At 46.7% G+C, this 17,687-nt stretch overlaps 1 protein-coding gene and 1 pseudogene across 2 annotated transcripts; both read left to right on the top strand.

The window, feature by feature from the left end:
• Nucleotides 1-4,662: 4,662 nt before the first annotated feature.
• Nucleotides 4,663-5,842, top strand: LOC124689545 (annotated as a pseudogene).
• Nucleotides 5,843-9,685: 3,843 nt separating this feature from the next.
• LOC124691598 (vacuolar sorting protein 3-like) lies at nucleotides 9,686-16,066 on the top strand. Of its 2 annotated transcripts, XM_047224891.1 has the most exons (15): nucleotides 9,686-10,627; nucleotides 11,143-11,418; nucleotides 11,872-12,068; nucleotides 12,162-12,303; nucleotides 12,499-12,777; nucleotides 12,869-12,941; nucleotides 13,259-13,307; nucleotides 13,987-14,251; nucleotides 14,389-14,444; nucleotides 14,603-14,671; nucleotides 14,780-14,891; nucleotides 14,986-15,075; nucleotides 15,242-15,412; nucleotides 15,514-15,611; nucleotides 15,710-16,066. In XM_047224891.1, exons 1-14 carry the CDS (start codon nucleotides 9,686-9,688, stop codon nucleotides 15,604-15,606), a joined length of 2,814 nt encoding a protein of 937 aa, XP_047080847.1. In that variant the 3' UTR covers nucleotides 15,607-15,611; nucleotides 15,710-16,066. The 2 variants fall into 2 exon arrangements, with proteins under 2 accessions (XP_047080847.1, XP_047080846.1); XM_047224890.1 differs by having other exon boundaries at nucleotides 15,514-16,066.
• Nucleotides 16,067-17,687: the final 1,621 nt, after the last annotated feature.

A 17,687-nucleotide genomic window follows, 5' to 3' on the forward strand; every position in this document is an offset into this window, starting at 1 on the left:
TACACTGCCCGTGCTCCTCCTGCACATGAGTTTGCAGGCAAGGATCAACAAACCAGTGGTCGATTCTGAATCGAATTCTGAAGTTTGCAGTAAGAGAATGTTCAGTACTAGAACCATTTGATTACCTGGAGATGGTGAGGCTAGTTGATGTGTATAGCTGGATGGCGGAGAGGTAGGACGTGGCCGAGGAGGTGGATGAGCACGACGAGGCCGTAGGCGCTGCTCTCAGGAAAGTGCTCCCACAGGTCAGCCAACGCCAAGTAGTTCGCCGTAGCTTTGCTCTTCTCCGTGTCCGGCCCATCCAAGCGTTCCTGGTAACCAAAAACGAAGATTGAAAATTTCAGAGTAGAGCAGATCCATTGAATTTTCTGGGAAAAAAAACAGAGAACCTGCTGCACATGGTTAAAACGTTGGGGTTACACAAGTAACCCATTCAACCAGGAACAAAATATGGACACAGATGTACTACTGTATGCAAAACAGAGTGCATACAATTTCACTTTAAAAAAGGCTATTAGTTATTCAAGGAGATCGCAAAGCTTAAACTCTCATAATAAGTTCAAATTTTAAACAGTAGTGCTTCTTTTCTTCTTAATGTTGGAGATGGCTGGTTAAATGATCTAAATTTATCTGAACCTGTTATTTTACATAAGGCCTTGGCCTTGCATAACCAGCATGCATAAACTACTGGGTGACATACACGTGCGCTATGATATCTTCATGAAGATACAAGATTACCAATGCGAAAATATAGTTGTGAGGTACACATATAAATTCAGTAGAATATTCGGCACGCCTAATTGTCCCTATCATTTCTGGTCAGCAGCATTTGCACACTTAGCTCATTAATATGAGCAGTCTACTATGGCATATCAGGTAAAGAATTAGATTGACTAATGAGAAATGGTAGGAAAAAATGCATGATCAGCCTGCTGTCCGCTGATCATATCCCACTCTCAACTAATCATATCCTTTCTCAAAAAAAAAAAAAAACTAATCATATCCCACTGTCCAAGCAAACAATTACACAGATCCTGTCCCCAAATCAATTGTTGAAGGAGCATGAAAGTACAGATCAATACACGCATGTGCGGCAAATCTGAATACATACATCCATGTAAAGTAACGTGAATAGAGAATATTTCTAACCCACAGAGTATTTCACTCAACGAGATAGATAGCAGCGGGATTTGGAAGGATGCTCACTGGGACTGGGAGGCAGCAGCGGGACGGAGAGGTGGATGGCGTCTGGACTCTGGAGTAGCAGGTCGAGGGATGTTGCCGGCCTGGGGAGAGGTCGGGGAGGTAGTTGCCAGCTGCAGCAGCTCGGTCAGGCCACCACCAGGCCTTCCTCCGTCGATCTCCCTGCCGGCGGCGCCGAGAGCCACGGGGTCTGGCCGCCCTTGTTGTCCCCGCTGCTCGGGCGGCCACCACCAGGATCCCGGCGAGCATAGACGGCGGCCACAACCAGGAGCCCCGCGAGGATGGCCGGCGGCCACCACCAATAGCCCCGCGAGCATGGCTGGCAGCCGCGCGCATCTTCTTCCGTTTGGTACTCGTCCAGGAGGTGGGTCGGTGATGCGTTGGGGATTCAGGGGAGCGGTGGAGGGTGGCCGGCGAGGGAGGGAGGGGGCGCGGCGAGGGACTGTGCCGGCGGCAAGATGGGTCAGGGAGAGGAGGCGTCGGGAGAGGAGGGTGAGTGGGGAATTGTTTGGAGTCTCGAGGTTAGGTTGGGTTCAGCTGCTGAACTTCAGCAACGCAATTAGTGTGAAGGTGTGCAATTAGTGTGGCGCCTCGGGAACTGAGATAATGCTCTGGCCGCTGAATTTAGCCCAGATGGACGACTCCAATCGAGTTTTAATGGGGCGATCCACCGAACGCAATTATTCTGATCTACTGTAATTGACCCGAGGGATTCGGGGTGAGTGGCGTCGGGGCGGGAGATACGGTTATTTTCCTTCAAACTAAATATTCCCGCCGCTCGGTCAACCTAAAAAATTCTTGCGCACATCTACCTTGAAAATATATACGTACCCTTTTCACATCCACATCCACATCCACATCCACATCCACATCGACTGGTGGTGGTACTATCTCAACACTTTCTTCGAGAACTCAGCGGGCACCTCCTCCGCAACATGCAATCACGTTGGCGTTCAAGCTCGCCGAGGAATTCAAACGGTGATGTCACGACACATGCAACGACCGTCGTGATGAGGATCCGTAGAGGCCACTGATGGGGAGCCGCATAGGTGGAGTCGAGTCGAACCCTCGGTCGTCGTCATATCCTGGTTGCGAGCAACGACATTAGTGGTTCGCTGGGGATGGCGCCATCGAGCAAGGTGTGTGGTGTGGAGCGAAGACAAGGTTGCGAAAGGGGATGGAGACCCGAGTTTGCTTTTTCTTTTTTGTGTCAGTTTTGGTAGCGAGAAAACCCCGATGGTTCCTTTGGTTTCGGTACGACGATGACACGGTGGAGACCGGGCTTCAATTCGTGTGAGTTTTCTATTCATTCATATTCATGTACCAAGCAACCGATGCACTTAAATCTCACGATGTGTTCTACAAATAAAAAGTTTAGCTTGATGTGCTAGCTAGCTCCATTTGCAACGTGCATCAGCAACATTTGATCTTGTCGTCTATCTACCACATTATGGAAGTGAACATGCGAGTCTAGTGTGTAGGTCGTGCATCTCTTGAGTGAATAAGCATCCGCAGGTTGACGGTGGAGTCGAGACTAGGGGATAGAACTAGATGAACCCAAGGGGATATACATACACAAAACACAAGAAGGGCGAGTCTAGGGATGAGCTCTAGCCTCTGGGACGGTATACATGTACACCAAACACAATAGCACCGAGTAGTGTCTATAGCACACTCCAAAGTCATTTAGTTTAGTATACAATAGTACATAGCATTATTGTGCATCGGTGAAGCCAAAAGACAACAAAGATGACCGAGACTATGAGGGCATCTCCAACGGGGCGATGCATTTCGGACGCCTAAATTGTCTGCGGGCGTCCGTTTGCGTCGCTCTGACGGACGCGAAAATGACCACGAGACGCGAATTGTCCGTTTGCCGAGGGCCACCCCCAGCGGTCCGACGTATTTTGGACATCTCAGTGTTTTGTTTCCTTGCCCCTTCTTTTCCTTTTTATTGAAGAACTCCCCAATTTGTATGAATGATTACTCGAAAACAAATTCAAACGCGAAAATAACTAGTACTGATTACTCGAATCGAACAAGTTCAAACATATTTAAATACAAACTAGAGAACAAATTTAAAAACAAATAAACTATAAGCTAATTCTTGGCCTTCTTCTTAGAAGGCTCTGCTTCGTCGTCCTCACTCGTGCGCCTCTTGCTTGTCACCTCCTCGTCGGAAGAGGAACAGCCGGACGACGCGTCCGTGGAGGAGTTTGAGTTGGACGAAGTGGCGTCTTCGTCGTCCTCGTCGGTGAACGGACGACGACGCGTCGCCCGCGCCTGCGCCCTGACCTCCTTCCTTGTCTCCGCCTTCTCGTCCACCGCCTCCTGCGCCTCCAGCTGGGCGAACCTGGCCTCGGAGTCCTCCTCCTCTTCCTCCTCCTCCTCCTGGCCGTCGCTGGCAATGGCGCCTCCGTCCTCCTCCTCCTCCTGGCCGTCGCTGGCAATGGTGCCTCCGTCCTCCTCCTCCTCACTCGACGTGGAGTCAGGGTCGCTGGCGTTTCCCACCAATGTCGTCATCCCGACGGCTTGCCCTCGCTCTCCGAGTCCAACGGCAATTACAGCAGACGCAGGGGTTATAATCTGCGGGGAATAATGGTGGACGCATTTCCGGTTCGCGCGGACGCAAACGGTCGCACAGAGTCTATTTGCGCGCCCCGTTGGAGATGCCCCGAGGCACCGAGGTGTCATCACCATGGTCGAAAGAGGGCGCCACCGCAATGCACCTAGCCAACTTTGCATGGGGCTATGCAAACAACACCTAGTAGTAATGTACTATTTCTTAATTAAGCTGCCAATAGACGTTAGCCTTTGGGAGTGTTGTGGTGGTGCAATTAAGCTAGGACTTGTGTTTGTGAGGTGAAAGGGATTTCACTGGCCGGGCGGAAGAGAAAAGAGGCGAGATCGAGGAGTCGATCACGTATGCGGTGTGCCAAGCATTTTCAGAATTCTCGATCGGGTTTATTTTAGGCAGTTGATTTGGGCGCGCGGGAGAAGATCGAAGCGGCAGCATGGATCCGGCCCGAAATTAATTCGCGATGGATTGGAACGAGCCGATGGAATAGGAAAAAGGATAAAAATCCAGCGCAATTTCATTTCATTATTAAGTAATCCAGCGCGCGCGCCCCCTGGATTTCGGCCAATCAGTTAATTAATGTGCAGGGCAGGCAATGAATGAATGGAGGCGGTTGATATTTCCGCAAAACCAGTTTGACGTGCACGTGTACAAGTCAGACCGAAGATTTTCCGGCGCACGGTCGCTCGCACGTGGAATCAAACCATCCGCGGCGCAACCTCACCGAGCACGGCGACGATGCGTAGGTGGGCCTGCGTGCATCCGTCCGTCAGGAGCATCGCGCCTTGGGTCCCACCCACCCATGGGAGGCGTTGCGCGCGGCCGGGCTCAATGCCAGGCTCGTACGTACAACAGACGCGTGTACCACCACCAGCACATCGATGGAGCGCGCCGCGCGCGAGAACCCGTTGCGCGGAATCAGACCGATAGCACCAGGCGAAGGGATCGCGCTGGCATCGTGGCTGCGATATGCGTCGGCACGGCGCTACTGCTCGCAGCGACGTGGCTTTCCTGGTCCAGGCGGCTGCAGGAGGACAACACGTGCAGGGTCGTCCACCCTGGTGCTCCTCTTCCCAAGCGACGACGACGACGACGATAGCGCCGCAACCGAGAGGACGACGGTGATCACGCTGGACGAGGTGGTGAAGGGGACGGGCGACTTCGACGACTCGCGCATCGTGGGGTGCGGCGGGTTCGGCATGGTGTACCGCGCGACGCTCGCCGACAGGCGCGACGTCGCCGTGAAGCGCCTCTCCGGGGACTTCCAGCAGATGGAGCGCGAGTTCCGCGCCGAGGTGGAGGCGCTCTCCCGCGTCCGCCACCGCAACCTCGTCTCGCTCCGCGGCTACTGCCGCGTCGGCAAGGACGTCCGCCTCCTCATCTACCCCTTCATGGACAACGGCAGCCTCGACCACTGGCTCCACGAGCGCGCCGGCGGCGACATCCTCCCGTGGCCGGCGCGGCTGCGGGTGGCGCGCGACGCGGCGCGCGGGCTGGCGTACCTGCACGGCGGCGGCAATGGCGCTGGCGCGTCGAGGCCGCGGGTGATGCACCGGGACGTGAAGTCGAGCAACATCCTGCTGGACGCGGGCATGGAGGCGCGGCTGGCCGACTTCGGCCGCCCGCGGGAACGACGACACGCACATCACCACGGACCTGGTCGGCACGCTGGGGTACATCCCGCCGGAGTACGCCAGCTCGCCGGCCGCCACGTACCGGGGCGACGTGTACAGCATGGGCGTGGTGCTGGTGGAGCTGGTGACGGGGCGGCGGCCCGTCGACATGGCGGCGCGGCTCGGCGCGCGGGACGTCACCGCGTGGGCCGTGCGGCTGCGGCGCGAGGGCAGGGGCCACGAGGCCGTCGACGCCGCCGTGTCTTCTTCGGGGAAGCACCGGGAGGAGGCGGAGAGGGTGCTGGAGCTGGCGTGCGCCTGCGTCTCCGAGGCCCCCAAGGCGCGGCCCACGGCGCAGCAGCTACTCGACCGGCTCGACGCCATCGCTGCCTGCACCGCCGCCGACCCGGAGACGACTTCCTCCGACGAGCAGCACGGCCGTAGATAACTCTTTAGATTTTGATTGCGGCCAACGATCAGCAACAACAGATTAACTGTGCCAGTTAGGATCATACGTACGTACACACTAGCTGTGACAGTAATACTGCAACTTGTAAATTCAGAATGCAATTCTTAACCGTACGCGCACTATTTCAACTTTTTCTTAGAACACCGAGAATAATCTACTAGACCTAAATGCACAAACGCAACTACGGAGTATAATGTGCGACGATGTTGTGCACAAAGGTTTTGGCCACCTCTACCGGTGGAATACTGAACCAGAATGTCTAGCAAAATTGGATTTCTAACTCAATTACATACACTTTCCATCCTAAAATATAAGCCAACTTTTTTCTTTGGCAAACTTTGACTATAATTAAGGCAACAAAATATTAGTTAGGTGTCATTTAGAAGCATATTTCAATGAGCTTTCCAATAAAATATTCTTGGATGCCATATAATTTATATTTGATTGACTAAATCTTTAGTCAAAGTTTGACACGAAAATTCATGTCGTCTTGTATTCATGGACGGAGAGAGTACGTGCACGATTTTGACTTTTTCTTACAACACCGAGAATAACCTAGACCTAAATGCACAAACGCAAACAAGACATCTACTGCACATATATATAGTGATAGCGTTGTGGGTGTACCAACATTACATTGCGATGAGAAACACGCAGTCGATTTCGGTGGAGACGATCTTGACGATCCAACTATAAAATGCGATGATCCAAACTTATACGGACCGACATTTTTTTATGTGTAATTAAACTTATTTATCGGAAGGTGCTAGGAAGTCTGTTTACCAACCGGGAACCGATGTATTTCAACTAGTAACCAAATCCCTAGTTGTGTAATTTATGCATGTGTAATAGCTAGACCAACTACAAGATATTCCTAACCACTTGGGGGCACAATTAGCCTCACCAAGTAGGTGTAATTGCCTAACATAAACTATGACATCCAATTTTAGAACTTTTATTAACTCCAAATAATAGTTGAGAATTCAAAGTTAGGTAGTACAACGGATGAAGGATTGTTATCTTGTGACTACAGATGAAGGATTTTACGGGCAAAACAAAGATAACACTTCTTATTTCATTATTTAGTATATATATAGATTGGCCTAAAAAATAAAGCATTACTCACTTTATAAAATGAATAATGTTTTATTTATACTAAACTTTTTTACTTGTTTATAACTCATTATCCTGAGGTACGCCCTTAACTAGTATAATTTATTAGCAAAATGATTCATGTAAAGCTACAAATAAATATTATCAACTTTTTTTACAAAGAAACTTAATCTTAAGTAGTTTTTTTCGTTGATTAGGCTTCGACTTTGTGGAGGAAACAAGCAAGTCTGCATTTTTTTTTGTTGTTCCTTCAGATTTGGCATTAACAATAGGGTCATTTCCTCCTGAGAGAACACTTCAATCTATCTCCCTACACTCTCTTATCCGCACACCCTTAATAAGTGTACGCCATGAATTGTTTGAGATGTGCTTATACAATTCAGATGTATATTATTACAAATACATTTTGCACAAAGTTCTTTCTATATTTTGGAAGGAAATGGCAAACAAGATTGTGTGTCGCCTTGGATTAATTTGTTTCAGTTAGCTGAAATGTATGTATACTCATGTGTTCAAATATATTTCTATATTCTTATGTATCTTGGCATGCTCTGTTGAATCTAAGAAATATCTTACAGATGTTTCCACACGTAGAACGGTTGTGTCATTTTATCTGTAAGTAGAAAGTACTAAAGCATATGTTCTATTCATTGTTACCGTTGCTTGTTAATTTGACCTTATATGTACTAGTAAAAGGCACGGATCCAAGAAATGCAATTTAGCAAACATTGGGTTGTTTATCTAAATATTGAATGTTCAAATGTGTGAAAAGGAGGTTAGAGTGGGTATTAAAATTCCTTTTTGATGGAGGAGTAGGAATGCAATCCATGCAAATTTGTAGAGGTGCTACTCAATTGATCAAAAGGCTTCCTTATAAAAAAAATCTATTGATTGAAATTCTCCAAGATTCTTATAAAAAAACCTTCAATCCAGAAGGCCCTAATTGTGAATTCGTGTTACATGGATGACACAATGTTACTGGAACAAGATAACGCTCCAAAGGATCTGGAACTGCAATTAATTCAACTGTGGGATACAAATTACAAAGTGGCCCAAAAGGAAAAAAAAAATCTACCAGAACCAACAACTTTACATAAAGGCCCCCGTAACAAGATGAAAAAAGCGATCGAATCCTTCTGGTCCTTCCCCACCACGACAAGTTGCACTCGACATCACAGCCACTAGCACGTACTGCAGACGAGACCACTTGGCGATGGTCGTGATGGAGTCACTGAGAGCCTCCTTGATGGCACGCTGGCCCCGAGGTTGAAGACACTGCAGTGCACACAACACCATAGAACGGAGGCCCCTTCAACCAGGGATAACTGAGGCAAAACTTGGCCTCAGTTGATAAACTCCGAAGATTTTCGTAGTTCCTTGCTGCATAGATCGAAGCAGAGCAACTTTTCAGTATCCTCCATCTCCACCTCCACGATGGCTGAAGAAGAAAAGCCGGCCCGCCGCTCCCATCACATCCACACAGCAACAAAGTCCCCAGATCAAGATCTAGAGGATAAACAAGCCTATTTGGACAAGATCTCGCACATGTCTCCTCCGTCACTTTCGGCTCCCACCATGGAAGCGCCGCGAGCAAGAAGTGGAGGAGCACCCCCTGGCTGCAACTCGATAGCACCAGGAGCACCTGAGACTACGGCATGGAGCTGAAACTAGATGCAAACAACAAACGACCTAAAATTACACCTACTGTACCGCTGGAGAAGGGAAGGGGAGGGGCATGCCAGCCCAAATCTGCGAGAGAATGAGAAGAAGAAACGCGCGATCAGGTGGCTCACGCTTTTCAGACTCATTCTGATTCATATTATGTGTCATTAATATAAATGTATTTAGATATAATTTAGTTTTAGATAATCCATATTATGGCTTTTTTTATCTTCGAATTTTTTTATTTCGTTCCAAATATAAATGTTTTTTATACAAAAAAGCAAGGAAAGTAGGAAACTCATCGGAGTTGCCGTCGCAGCAACCGTGTGAGTCGTCTTCGAGCTTCGCCTCCAGTGATCCAGTCCACCTTCCAGCGTCATCAATGGTGTCTCCCTCCCCCAAACCCTAGCCCCTCCCCTCCCCTTCCAACACCAGCCATGGGATCCCACCCGGCAGCGCCCGCGCCCTCCCGCGCGGCCCTCTCCCCCTTCGCCACGCTCGACCCGGCCGTGCTCAGTGCTTGTCAACCCGAATGGACGGATCCAACAAGGGAAGGGGAGCGGCTTGTCAACCCGAATCTAGGAGAGAACGAGAAAGGGGCGGTGGGAGCAAGAACGGTTGAAAAGTCTTAGTAGTTGCTTTGCTCTGTTGCCTTCCTATTAACTCCTTTAGCTCCGTAAAAATGCGCTCGGCGGCTCGTGCTTTTCATACTCATTCTGATTCATATTATGTGTCATTAATATAAATGTATTTAGACATAGTTTAGTTTTAGATATATTCATATTAGCGACAACTAATATGAACATGAGGAAATGGGTCTGTTTTGAAATTTAACCCGGCCTTTTTCCTCGAAATTTCTATGTTTCGTTCCAAATTTAAATCTTGTTTTATAAAAAAAGCAAAGAAAGTAGGAAACGCATCGGAGTTGCCGTCTGAGTCGTCTTCCAGCTTCGTCTCGAGTGATCCAGTCCACCTTCCAGCGTCGTCAATGGCGTCTCCCTCCCCCAAACCCTAGCCCCTCCCCGTCCACCACCCGACCCACCACCCATGGGATCCCACCCGGCGCCGCCCGCGCCCTCCCGCACGGCCCTCTCCCCCTTCGCCACGCTCGACCCGGCCGTGCTCGCCGCGCTCCCGGCCACCACCCCCATCACCATCCGCTCCGCCGCGCTCTCCGCGCCGCACCTCCTCTACCTCGGCACGGGCGGCGGCAAGCTGCTCCTCTTCTCCCTCCAGACCCCCTCCTCCCCGGAGTTCCTCCGCCTCGTCCCCACCGGCGCCAACCGCCCCGTCTCCGCCATCCTCCCGCTCCCCTCCGTCTCGCGCGTGCTCCTGCTCGCCGACGGCGCCCTGCTCCTCGCCGACCCGCTCCTCGCGCGCCCCGTCCGCCGCCTCGGCTCCCTCCGCAACGTCGCCGCCGTCGCCGCCTCCTCCCCCTCCGCCTCCTCCTGCTCCCTCGCGGTCGCTGTCGGGAAGAAGCTGCTCGCCATCGACCTCACCCTGCGCGAGGCCGACGAGCTGGAGGTCCAGACGCGCGAGATCGCCGCGGGCCCTGGCATCGACGCCATCAGCGTGCTCGCCTGGGTCGGTGACGGCTCGGTCTTCGCTGGCGCCTCCACGGGGTACTCGCTCTTCTCCACCGGCTCAACAGGGCAGAGCGTGGACATTTTCGCTCTCCCGGAGTCGGCCGGGTCGCCCAGGATCAGGCCGCTGTCCGGGGGCGAGGAGGTAATGCTGCTGGTGGACAATGTCGGCGTGGTCGTCGACCGGTTCGGGCACCCTTCCGGGAGCAGCTTCGTGTTCAACAGCAGGCCCGGCTGCATCGCCGAGGTGTTTCCGTACGTGGTGGTGGCCGGGGAGTCAAAGTTGGACGTGTACAGGAGGAGGAATTGGGCGCACTTGCAGACCGTCACGATCGAGAGTAGCCGCGCCGGTGTGTTGACTGTGGCGAGTGATGATAAGGTCGTTGTCATCGCTACGGCTTATAAGGTAATGTAGGTACGTAAACTCACCATTAATGGAACTTGTTCCTGAATTCTAATTTTTAGCTACACGCTGTTTCATTCAGAATGTAGCTTGTATACTGTGACTACTTATGCCAGCCCATTTATTAATATGGTAAGCAGATGCGATCTTTTTGAATGCACAATTGGACAACGTTTACATGAGCCTGGAAGAGCATTCAACTTATAATTTGCATAAACTGAAACTAAAATGTGTAGGGAAGAGGAACTTGCACTAGTTTAATAGCTCTGAATAAGCTTATGAACCAAATGATTTCCCCTCTGCTTCTACAAGTGTGCATGCTGCTCTCGAATCACATCATTGTTGGAAAATTTTCCATTATGACTGACACCACTTTAATAGTTTTATGCTCCATGTTATCAGTTAATTACAGCGGTTATCGTACCAACCAACTATTGCCAATTATCTCCTACTTTTCCCATTTTAATTTTTATGCAGGCTGTGCTCATGCTACACTAACATATGAATGGCTTGTCCAGGTTTTCTGCTACAGCAAAGTATCTGCAGTGGAACAGATCAAGGCGCCGTTGCGAAGAAAGAGTTATAGGGAAGCTATTTCTTTGTTGGAAGAGTTTGAATCTGATGGTGAAATCTCCAAGGATATGATTTCCTTTGTGCATGCACAGCTTGGATTCTTACTGTTCTTTGACTTGCGTTTTGAGGATGCTGTTAATCATTTCTTGCTGTCGGAGACTATGCAACCAGCAGAAGTATTTCCATTCATCATGCGGGATCCTAATCGCTGGTCGGATCTGGTATGTCACACTGTCAGTTAGTTGGGAAGTTGTAGTAAATTGCTGAATAGCTGTTTTTCTTCGTTTGCCCATTTCAAAATCAGGGTATAATGTACATGAGGATTCACGTATCTGCAAGGCCCCTTTTGCATTCTTGTGTATGACAAAAGTTCATGATGAATAAAGCTTTTAGCTTCTAGCATGATTCAGTAAATCTGATGCAACCATTGTTTTTCAGTGTATGACCTATTCCACAAAATTTGAGAAGCTTTTATAGCTAGGCTATCTAGCAACTTTTATCAATATATTATATTTCGTTAACTCATCTTGTGAACTGTAAAATAAATTTTAAAGTTCTCCTTATTCTCAGCTGGCTGCTTAGTAGTTAATACCTAGAGGATTCCCCAGCCTGATTTATCTTTAACTAGACTTTTCAAATTGTGATAGTTTAATTTTGTTTTTGTCAAAATTTAGGTGCCAAGAAAGCGTTATTGGGGCTTGCATCCTCCCCCTAAGCCTCTTGAAGAAGTTATTGACGATGGACTGGTAACACTTCAACGGGCATTGTTTCTCAAAAAAGCAGGTGTGGACACAGTTGTGGATGAAGATTTCCTTTCAAATCCTCCAAGTAGAGCTGATTTATTGGAACTAGCTATCAGAAATATTATCAGGTTTGGTTTATCGTTTGTCAGTATTTATATTCATTTATGAATTGCAATGAGGCTGCATATAACGACCAATGTCCGAATGCTAAATGAAACTAGGTACCTGTATGTAGCACGTGAGAAGACCTTGTCTCCTGCAGAGATGGAAGGAGTTGATACTCTTCTGATGTACCTTTATAGAGCACTCGATCTTGTTGATGACATGGAGAGGCTTGCATCATCTCGAAATAGCTGTGTTGTGGTATGCATATTTCCTGTATAAATACATCCCTACTCTGCAGCATCTTGAGTTCAACTATACTATGTGGTACTGAAATTGACATTTACTTTGGATTTGAAGATAGAATATAGTATGATGTAGACTTGTTCTTAGTCTTTCATCACATATGATGCAAAATTGGAGGTGCATTTATTGTAAAAAATATGGGTGGTGCAGGAGGAACTAGAATCACTGTTGGAAAACTCTGGACATCAGCGGACACTTGCTTTCTTATATGGTAGTAAGGGAATGTGCTCCCAAGCTGTTGCTATCTGGCGTATCTTAGCAAGGAATTACAGCACAGGTTTGTGGAAGGATCGTCCTAATCTGCCTGAAACGGACTCCCATGAAGCTTTGGCTGAAAAAAGGTCTGGTGAGCAAATTGCTGCTATCGAAGCCTCCAAGATACTTCAAGCAACATCTGATCAGGACCTTGTTCTGGAACATCTTGGATGGGTATGTGCTTCATGCTAAGGACTTGATATCTTATAATGAGCTGTTTCATTATGTTGTGAATATTTATTATTATTGAATATTTTTTATGCAGGTAGCAGACATTGATCAGGACCTTGCAACTGCAATTTTAACATCTGAGATGCGGGAAAAACAGCTTTCTGCTGGTAATTGATTTGTTTCAAAAATAATTCACGAGTATCTTTAACTGGCTTATTCATGGCAGATCAACACATTCTCGTTTTAGATACATCCAAATTTTGACAAATCTTAGACAACCTTCGTGGGACGGAGGGAGTACAAGTATAGAAGGACGTTCTTTTCTCTCTCTCTTAAAGACCATTTTTCTGCAAAACACACGAATCCTGTGACTACAGCTGATTGCATCCTCAAATTCATTTTTTAATTATTTAGGGCTGTTAAAATAACCTTGACACGTAATAAACTTTGTTAACATTTGTTTTTGTTGGGTGGTATTCTGCAGAAAAGGTTATTGCTGCCCTTGATTCAGGAAAGGTTGGGATTCACCAAAGGTACGTATAAATGATATGATGCACCATGAAACCTTCGACAATTTAAACCTCTCAAGATTCCATAATGAACCTCGATGTCTATGTGAAGAGTATATGAACACAAAATCTGTATAATTTAATTGTGATACATTTGTACTGCTAGTTTGTTTACTACTCTCTCTGTTCCATATTAGTTGTTGCAGATTCAGGTGTACCTATACACAAAATGTGTCTAGATACATCCAAATGAGCGACAACTAATATGGAAGGGAGGGAGTACACACTTAAACGATCTTCAGCAATGCACTAATAATAGCAGCCTAACTAATTGCTATCTTGTTGCAAAACAGCCTGTACAGTAGCATGAACCTTGGTAGGACTGTGTAAGCATCTTATTTTTTCCATGGCGCATAATTTGAGGTCATACTGACTTTTCTGCATAATGATTAAGTGCCACAGATTATGTTATTAAATCTTCTGCTGAGAGTTGATCATAATGGGGCGTCAAACTAGTGCTTGTATGCCTGCTATTAGTCCTTTTTGTGCACATGGTCATCATATAATGTTGTCCATGTCATATCCTGTGCATTTTGTTACAGAGTATTATATAATCTTCTTCATTTGACATTCGACAATCATCAGCATCAAAAGTTCATTTACCATGTGGCAGTTTTGTTTGATGATCAGCTACTCTATGCAGATATTTGCAGTGGTTGATCGAGGATCAGGGCTGTGATGACCCTCACTACCACACATCATATGCACTACTGCTGTCAAAATCTGCCATGCAAGCATTTCATGTGGAGTCAAATTCCAGAGAGAAAGATGATAGAGAAATTGACTCTGATGTACAGTTCATTTTTTCGTTGAGAGAAAGGTTGCAATTATTTTTGCAATCTTCAGACTTGTATGATCCAGAAGAAGTGCTTGATGTTATAGAAGAATCTGAACTTTGGCTGGAAAAGGTGTTCTTACAATTTTTCACCTTCCTTGACGCGGTTACATGTTTATCTCCTTTTGTGTTCACTATTGTGTTTTCTGCTGGTTTGCTAGTCCTTTCATCCAAGTTTCAGATGCTAAGGCATGTGTTTTTCTTTGTCAGGCAATATTATATAGGAAAATGGGCCAAGAGAACATTGTACTTCAGATACTGGCACTGTAAGATGCTATCCTGCACTTGTTTTTCTCTTGTAGTAACTTGTAAGTTTCAGCAGTGGTGGTTTTATGTCAAGCCGGACCTGTAGGACTAGCCATATCATGTCTTTAGCACTTCCAGTTCTGTTGCTTTGACTATCATTTGTGGGTCTGCGATGCAGGAAGCTGGAGGATAGCGAAGCTGCTGAGCAGTACTGTGCAGAGATTGGTCGAGATGATGCATATATTCAGTATGTTATCATCTTACGAGTATTCTGGATATAGTTTATTTTATCATGATCCAATGGGATTATCTCTGTTCCTTTGTTTACGCTGTCTCCATCTTCCTTTGAACTCAGGCTTTTGGATTTGTATTTGGACCCCAAAAATGGGAGAGAACCAATGTTCACAGCAGCTGTCCGACTTCTGCATAATCACGGAAAATATTTGGATCCCATACAAGTATTGGAGGTATTAATTTCTTTTGTTACTGCCACGATCCTGTTATACACAGCTTTAATTAATTAGGATAAGAACTTTGAAGTCTTAAGCAATCTTGTCCCAGAGATTATCCTCCGACATGCCTCTTCAGCTAGCCTCAGATACAATTTTGCGAATGCTCAGAGCTCGGGTGCACCATCATCGCCAAGGGCAGGTATGCATATTTTGTTCCTGGATTCAACCTGAGCTTTTGGACTTTTGATCTCTAGTTCGGTGGATGTGTGTCCCTTGTTTACCATGCTTGCTTTTATGTTGAACTTGCGCGAGAACTGACCTGCAAACTCCATTTGTTTGTTCTGTCCCTCTGTGTCTGTCATCAGATAGTTCATAGTTTATCACTCGCGACAAACCTTGATGCGCGATTGACAAGATTAGAGGAGAGATCAAGGCATGTGCAGCTTACTGATGAGAGCATCTGTGATTCATGTCGAGCTCGGCTTGGCACAAAGCTGTTTGTCATGTACCCAGACGACTCAGTTGTTTGCTACAGGGTACATACAAGTCGAGTGTTTCTTTCTCGTTTAGCTTGCTACTAATATTTTTGCATAAAGTTTCACTAGATTTGATTTCTGTTGTTGTGGTCTACACGCAGTGCTACCGAAACCAAGGTGATTCCGTTTCACGACGAGGCCGTAACTTCAGGAAAGATGCTATATTTAAACAGAGCTGGCTTGTCAGTAGGTAGCGAAGGTAGGCCAACAAAGCTCTTTGAGACAACATCCTCTTATTGGTTGCCATGAACATCGAGAGAGGTGGAACACTCTGAAATGTTTCGATTCAATGTACAGTCTGCACAGTTCCCTCTGAAAACAGTCTAAAATACATACCATGGTCGGGGTCTCTGCGATGCGTTATCATTCATGGTGAAGGGGGTCAGACTCTGATGGCCCTGGAAATTGATGAGCTCGGAATGTGTTGAGAAGCCTGGTTGGCTCTCTGTGATACTGTTTTCTTTTTTTTTCTCGTGACACTTGAAGATGGGATATAACTTACAGGAATAGTTTGTTAATTAGTCATCACACACTGTAAAGGCGTAGAAATGAGCATTCTGGTAAATGGCGGGTGTAACCAACGAGCAGAGAGATAGAAACAATATTGACACATACATCAATTTGACTAGTACATCTCAGTCATGATGCAACCAATTCTTGAGTGAATTGGATTTTTCTCCCTGTCCGTACATCATTTTGAAAGCCATTTAGTTTTTTCTTTGTCAATATCCATGGTGTAGTAATGTGTGAAGATGTTGACCCAAACCCCAGCCTGACCATCTTGAGTTTTGCATGCAAACTTCAGAAGCTCTGAGCATATTGATTTTGTACCTCTTACGTAACAATAGCAGTACATCAATTCACACACATAGTAGCTTAATATAACAATTGTGCCGCTTGCTTTGGCACTATAGCTCTTTTATCGCTAGAAAGTGAATGCTGAAGAACTGAAACAACTATTAACGGGGTGGAAGATATTCCTGCAGAATATTTTCATATGAAAGAATAATTCATATAGATGTAATGGTCCTGTGAAAAGGCGAGAGCACTATCTTTTCAAGGGAACACAACATTCTGCAATGGTCATATGACATGCTGTTTTAATCGAGTAAATCCCACTGGAATGTTCCATCTTAATCCGGAAGCTCCGGATAACTCGTGGTGTTTCCCACAAGGACATTATCTAGTAAATCTCAAAGATGAGAACCGACGATGGGTGCCAAATGGTTAGTCATGGGGTACTTCAATAAAATCTACCGCACACACGGTAAGAATAGGCGGAATGCAGCTAGGAGCTGCATTGTTGCTTCCGGAATACCCTCAATACTTGCGAGCACAAGGAAATTCAGATGCAAAATAGGAAATATACCAACACTAAGTCAGGTCCCATTTCGAAAAAAACACACACTAAGTCAGGTGCCCTTTCCAAGTCACGCTAGAGCATTGTCAAGCCGGAAATCATGAACACTATCCAACAATTCCAAAGTTCACGGCATTCAAATTTTCATTGGATAAACAACGTCAACATAGCCTTGATTCCGAAAAAGACGGTGTCGGACTTTAGGCCAATAAGTCTCATACATGCCATTGCCAAGCTCATTGCGAACATGATGGGCCCATTTCATGAGCACCTTAGTCTCCAGCGCGCAAAGATCATCAAAAAGTGCAGTATGCATGATAACTTCATGTATGGACAACTTTGCGAGAAAATTTGACAACAACAAAACATTGTGCTTGTTGTTCAATCTTGACGTCGAGAAGGCACTCGATTCCGTTCGTTGGGACTATCTAATGGATGTTCTTGGGCACATTGGCTTCCTCCAAGATTTTGTGATTGGATATGGATCCTACTTTCTACATCAACCTCTCTAGTGCTTCTAAGTGGTGTTCCATGTGGGCCTAGGAAGAATGTACGAGGACATAGGCAAGGTAACCCTCTCTCACCCCTCCTTTTTTTTTGACTTGGCCATCGATCGCATCAATCAACCACTCAAAGGAGACCTACACGCTTTCGGTGGAAAAGCCCTGGTTGCAAGGATTTTGTTTTATGCCGATGAGCGGTGGTTTTTGAGGCTCCTATAAAATAAGTATTCAATTTCTTGCAACTACTCTTGCCATGTTTGGGGAAGTTACCAGTTTGAGTGCCAATTGCCAAAAAAGTCTTGTTGCTCCAATCCGATGTGAAGATCTAGATCTCGATGATATTCTACAAGACTTCCTGACAACTAGGCCTATGACATACTTGGGGATCCCACCTGGCATTTAGAGACCGCAG

Source organism: Lolium rigidum, chromosome 2 (genome assembly GCF_022539505.1).
Source record: "Lolium rigidum isolate FL_2022 chromosome 2, APGP_CSIRO_Lrig_0.1, whole genome shotgun sequence".
Taxonomy (NCBI): domain Eukaryota; kingdom Viridiplantae; phylum Streptophyta; class Magnoliopsida; order Poales; family Poaceae; genus Lolium; species Lolium rigidum.